Source organism: Theobroma cacao, chromosome 1 (genome assembly GCF_053813885.1).
Source record: "Theobroma cacao isolate CCN51 chromosome 1, ASM5381388v1, whole genome shotgun sequence".
Lineage (NCBI taxonomy): Eukaryota > Viridiplantae > Streptophyta > Magnoliopsida > Malvales > Malvaceae > Theobroma > Theobroma cacao.
Window position 1 is genome coordinate 180,791 of NC_142639.1, and position 6,189 is coordinate 186,979.

Here is a 6,189-nt window from a genome sequence, read left to right on the forward strand (position 1 = left end):
AATTAACACAACATGTGTCCTGTTAATGTCAATTGTTACGGGGAAGGTGTTTTTTGCATTTGCCTCTATTGCTGCCTATATATAGATTCATAAGCGTGACAGCCGAATCCTATAAACTCTTCTTAATCTTTTATCATATATTCTCTAAACCATAAACACAGATGCCAGAATCACTTTAGGCAAATCCGATCCGGACGTCCACATATATAATTCACATTGATCAGATTCAAACGTAGTAATTATTTCTCGCTCACTCCGATGGTCTCTGCACTCAACCCAGCTCGGCATTAATTAATTTTCAGGTTCGTCATCTTTCTCTTTGAGGCACGCTGGCTGCACCAGCCTAATATTACATTGATCAATATTGAATATATAGATATTTTCATCCATTTTATTACATCTGCAGTATGAGAGTTTTGTTTCGTGTGGATTGTTCTGTTTAGATGATGAAATTGAATGATGCGTGTCCATGTAATTAAGATCACTTTTCCACTTGAGAATTAAGCCACAATAATTAAATCCAAGGTCTCCACTCATCTCCCAATTGGGGTTCGACTTGTTCTTTCTTGATTGTTACATATATATATATATATATATATTCTCCCTGATGAAATCCCTTCTTGCCTTGTTGTGCTTTTCTCAAACCTTCCACATCCATATCTTTGATTCTTTATGTTTACGTAACGTTTTCAAACTTTTCCCTTCCCTTCCATTTTCACATACTATTTCATGCTCAGCCAATCCATCCATCCATCCTTATTTTTCTAGTTGTTTTCAGGCCAAAATTTTATTTTGTCATTATGAAATAGTGCGTATAAAATTACATACCAATATTACTACTTTTGTGCTTCTTTTTATAAATAGGATCTACCAAATAAACAAATTCTAAACGCATGTATATACTTACTATATATCCATGTCCATTAGTAATTTGTATGTGCTTATAGATCTAATTTAGCTGTCGATCATAAATTAATCATATTTTTGGATTTCTTAGACAAACTCAGATATCTCGTCCTTACACACAAGAATTTTGGTCGATATATTTTTAATTTGAGGACACAGGTAGTAGCAAATTAAAATATGACTACGTCCAATATGGTAATTAATGTTTGAATTTGATTTTAAATTATCAAGTGATGGTAGCGAGCGGCTGTAGTTGGGATAATAGGACTTTGTCCTCTTCACATTATATTATTGTTTATTAATGTTAGATGGAGTAACATGCATACACATGACACATGACTCATTTCCACAGTGGCGGAAGTGGAACCCAATGGCAATAGCAATAGCAATATTATTGTTGTTTCGTCATGGGGATGGCCTCATTTCAGATGCTTAAAACGGTGATGTATATTCACAGCAAAACCATCTGATTATTATACCCCTTCTGGCCTTACCAAGTATGAGAAGTAGTCAGTGCTGTAGATAAATTGGGAATGAAGTCATGATCAGGCCTGAAAGCTAAAGTGTGATTTGGATTGGGATTATTACCCCCGGTGGTGGTACCAGCTGGACCACAAGTCACTACCAAACAAGGCCTCGAATAAATAATTAATTAATTACAATAATTTTCCATTGGCATTTGGCATTTACAAAACGCTATCCAAATTCAGAGGCTGGCTACCATCACCTCAAATGGATTTACTAAGGTGCCATTTGACACACCGGGTTTATAATTTGCCTCCCAAAATTCACTGCATCCTCGAGGATCTAGTGCCCAATCGGGGCTTCAGTAGAGTAGGAAGGCCCCCGCGTCGCCTTGGTGTGTCGGGACCTGATACTTTTGTTCATGTTTCTCCCAAAAGTAGGCGCAGCATCTTAATTTGTCACCCAACACTTTTAAACTACTTTTCAAGGTAACTTTCTGCATGATTACTCTTTAATTTCAATTAGCAATTAGGAAAACAACTCCCACAATTGAACTTGTCTCCTTGGCGTGTCCTTTGTACCATTGATGATCATAGGGGGCCTAACGTGCATCACGTTCTAAAAGAAAAAGAGCCGCCACTCATTGAAGGGTACGTAACGTATATATATACATATACTTAGATGATAGATATGATGATCAGAAGTGTCTGACTCCGGTCCAGGTATTGGTGAGGTTAGCAATAAAATAATACAAAGCATCACCACCCGCCAGCCACCGTTTCCATAAGTACCAAAGTACCAACATATATATATTCAAAGTCGTGACAAGTTGGGGTACCTTCACCGTTCCTTCCTCCTCCAGTACTCATGGACACATTGATTCATCACATGTCTTTTACCAATGCTTGCTTTTAGCTTCGCCCGAGTTTGGATACAAGTCATGCAAACTTTTCTTTTGATTTTGTTTTGACGTCTCCATTTTGTGATCATGCACTCCCCTCGCCTCTGCTCCTTCGCAGGATTTTCCTCCTGTTCTTTTAGCGTCAGATATTTTTGCACATTCCAATAGCTGCTACACAAACATACTCTTCAACAAACAGGAGAAATTGAAACAAGGATAGCTGCACCAAATATATTTTCTGTCTGATTTATACATCAAAGAATAATTGAAGGTGAATTAGAATAATTATAAGATGGGTTTCTGGACACTGTTCGAGGTGGCTTCCATGCCAATTTTGCAAGTACTGATAATAAGCGTGTTGGGAGCTTTCATGGCAACTGATCACTGCAAACTTCTTTCAGCAGACACCCGGAGATCCTTGAATAAGGTACTGCTACTATTTAATTAATTGTTTGCATGCATGCACAAGCCCTTTTCTTTATGTTGGTGAAATTGACTTTGGTGCATGATCATGTTCCTCACTTCTGGGTTTTTCCGTCTTATATTTATTTTGCTCTGTAAAACGCAGCTTGTGTTCGTGGTGTTTACCCCCTCGCTCATGTTTGCAAGTCTTGCCAAGACTGTCACGCTCCAAGACATTATTTCATGGTAGGATACTTTACTGTTTCTTGTTTTTGTTCCTTTTTTTTTCCTATACACTATATGTTTTTCTCTTTAATTATCGTATGAAAAAAAAAAAAAAGTTTAAGCAGCAGGACTACTTAGGTATTCATATGAGGGGACAAAATAACTCTGTTTCGGCATTGTAAACATCTCTTTTTTTTGTCTCTAAGAAAATCTAGAGAGGAAGACTAAATTTTTTTTCCGGTTCAAAAATTATAACTGAGGAAATACAAACATACAAACATACAGGTGGCGTGGTTTTAATGTGTTTGATCATCAATTCACAGGTGGTTTATGCCTGTAAATATTGGGATTACCTTTCTAGTGGGAGGAATTGTTGGATGGATTGTGGTTAAGATACTGAGACCAAAGCCTCATCTGGAGGGTCTTATCATTGCTACATGTTCATCTGGTAAAGCTGACAGCTTTCAAGGGTTCAAGCTTTTTCCATACATACCCATTTTTACACATTCAAGTAGTTGACTAATTTGTATTTAAATGCATGTTGAATTAGGGAACTTGGGAAATCTTCTCCTTATAGTCGTCCCTGCAGTCTGCAATGAGGATGGAAGCCCGTTTGGGAATCGTAATGTTTGCAGCTCAGTGGGACTTTCATACGCATCTTTCTCCATGGCGGTAATGTGATTATTTCAAGGCCTTTTACCCACAAGCTTTTGGCTGCAGAATCTAGGAAGCTAGTAAGCCCTGCTTTTCTGAGTAGAAGGTCTGATCAATCATGTATGCTTTGGCTAATAATTAATGCAGCTTGGTGGTTTCTACGTCTGGACTATCACTTACCAAATGGTAAAAACTTCAGCTGTAAAATTCAAAGCACTTGAAGCGGCTGAGGACTTGGCTTCAAAAGAACCCAACAAGAACTTAGATGCCACAGCCGAAAGTCACCTTCTGAAAGGAAAAGGTCATCAAGAGCAAGTTGCTATAACAGCGGCAACAAAGTCCGTTGCAGATCCAGAGAAGCAATTGGTAGGTAGCCTTTGCACAAAAGAGTTTCTGGTATAAGCCAGAGGCATCTGGTATACTAGGAGTAATATATAAATTAAACACAAGTACTATTCAGTAACACTCTTGGCCTTTAAAATGACTGTAACAGCAGAATGTATCCCAAGAAACTGGGCCCAATGAAAAAGGGCAGGCATCGTTCTGGATTAAAGTGGTCAGGTTTCTTCATCAGATTTTGGAAGAGCTCATGGCACCTCCAACGCTTGGTGCAGTAAGTTTCTAAGTTGGACTTGTACATGTTCATTTTTCAACGACACAAATAAGAATTAAATAAATGATGCTCGACCATGATCAGATTTTGGGTTTCATCTTTGGGGCGACCACGTGGCTGAGAAACCTTATAATTGGTGAGGGGGCTCCACTACGGGTAATCCAAGACTCCATTAAACTGCTAGGGTACGAGCTCTTCTCCCTTACTCTGTTCATAAATATTTCGTTTTGATTGAATAATATAATGAAATGGAAGGCTCCTTCTTGTATTATTTTGTTCGGATAAGCTATCGTAACAAGTGCTAACGGAGTGAAAGCACTGTGCAGGGATGGAACGATTCCTTGTATCACCCTCATACTAGGAGCCAACTTGATTCAAGGTAGAGCTGACCGTAAAATTTCCTAATTAATGCTGTTTGGTACAGGAAACACATTCTTACTTAGGAATATAAATGAATAGGTTTACGTTCATCGGCAATTAAACCTTTGATTATCGTGGGAGTGGTCTGTGTTCGATACGTTATTCTCCCAGCTGTTGGCATTTGGATTGTTAAAGCAGCCGGGAACCTTGGCTTCCTGCCACCGGACCCTTTGTTCCACTACGTACTGATGATTCAGTTTACTGTGCCACCTGCCATGAATATTGGTGAGTAAAGGGTTCATAGATTACCCACCAGTGTTGTGCCCTCTAGGTACAGTCTTACGTAAATGATTGCTAATTGTGTAATTGCAGGTACCATGACCCAGCTTTTTGATGTGGGTCAAGAGGAGTGCTCGGTCCTCTTCCTGTGGACGTACTTGGCTGCCGCCCTAGCACTCACCACCTGGTCAACAGTGTTCATGTGGATCTTGACCTGAAAGCCCCCAACCCAACCTAGGAAAGCCCAAAAGAAAGAGCCATCTCCAATCAGATTCTTTTCTCTCGTTTGTTTTAGATACAAACACTATTACTATATATGCTACCCGTCATTTCTTTTTGTTTTAGTCATGTCAACTTGTGTGGATAACAGCGGACGTCAAAGGGCTTCCATAGCGTGGACATATACGTACATAGGCGTAGTGAGTTGAAAAACCGAAAAACAAGACCGAGAGTACACATCTCAAGCAGAAGAAAAGCCTTGTGCTGTCCTTTCTGTGTCTGGGGGCACAAGGTATTTTGTATGTAAAATTGTATTAGCTCGTGATATTCATTTCAATATCATCATATAGTTGGATTCTTTCTCTTTTAGCTTTTGGTTGAAACTTGAATGAAATGCAACTTTATGTAGCAGTCTGAATGTCGGATACCATATCCTGACACTCTCGAGAATAAAATAGAGCATCAGCACCCAGAACTTACAACAACTCAAACGATATTGATTTAAAATAACAATTATATGAACAACCTTCTAAGCCAATGAAGGGTCCACATAGCAGTTTCAACTTCTCTAATTAAGAAGAGTTTTTGATCCACAACCTCCAAGCCAACCCTCACTGTTTGCGGAACAGTATTGAAAAGGCTATGTCCATCTTTACAATCTTATACTGCTGCTCATCCACAAAAAACCTTCCCACCTCATTTCTCTCCTTCTATACCACATCTCTAAATAGACTATTGTCAGTTTTTTATGCATGAACGCAGTTAACAACTTCCATGCTTTAATGGAAGTGGAAAACATAGGACTAAACTGAAACAAGTTGACGATTCAACAGTAAGCTTCATGCATAAATAATCCAACAATATGCATAAAAGAATTACAAGAAATCAGTCCTAGTAGTAAGTAGTAACTCAATGTTCGAATATTAACTTGATTTGGGTGCCTAAGCAAGTATAGTGTGCCCTGTTTACTTGTCTCAGCAGAAATGCCCTGTTTACTAGCATTGCCCTAGTTTTCTGTCACTCAATTTGTGTGGCAGGGCCAAGATGAGTATGATACTATCAACTAGCCACCCAAATGAAGCTGATAGTTGGCTGCCAAGATGGAGATCTCCAAAAGAACAAACGGCATATGACAAAGCACTGAAAGCAAAAACTATGAAATGAA

General features: G+C 38.8%; 1 protein-coding gene across 2 annotated transcripts; it reads left to right on the top strand.

Moving 5' to 3' along the window:
• The first annotated feature begins 2,088 nt into the window (after positions 1-2,088).
• LOC18610628 (Auxin efflux carrier family protein) lies at positions 2,089-5,393 on the top strand. Of its 2 annotated transcripts, none has more exons than XM_007046404.3 (10): positions 2,089-2,699; positions 2,841-2,920; positions 3,223-3,347; positions 3,450-3,571; positions 3,701-3,919; positions 4,047-4,166; positions 4,251-4,351; positions 4,493-4,545; positions 4,626-4,811; positions 4,899-5,393. In XM_007046404.3, exons 1-10 carry the CDS (start codon positions 2,565-2,567, stop codon positions 5,021-5,023), a joined length of 1,266 nt encoding a protein of 421 aa, XP_007046466.3. In that variant the 5' UTR covers positions 2,089-2,564; the 3' UTR covers positions 5,024-5,393. The 2 variants fall into 2 exon arrangements, with proteins under 2 accessions (XP_007046466.3, XP_017979229.2); XM_018123740.2 differs by having other exon boundaries at positions 4,050-4,166.
• Positions 5,394-6,189: the final 796 nt, after the last annotated feature.

Excerpts from the sequence above, each read along its gene's own strand:
- LOC18610628 (XM_007046404.3), top strand. The coding sequence starts at position 2,565 with ATGGGTTTCTGGACACTGTTCGAGGTGGCTTCCATGCCAATTTTGCAA. Across the intron at positions 2,700-2,840 it reads CCCGGAGATCCTTGAATAAG|CTTGTGTTCGTGGTGTTTAC; the intron begins GTACTGCTACTA and ends TGTAAAACGCAG. Across the intron at positions 3,348-3,449 it reads CATTGCTACATGTTCATCTG|GGAACTTGGGAAATCTTCTC; the intron begins GTAAAGCTGACA and ends ATGTTGAATTAG.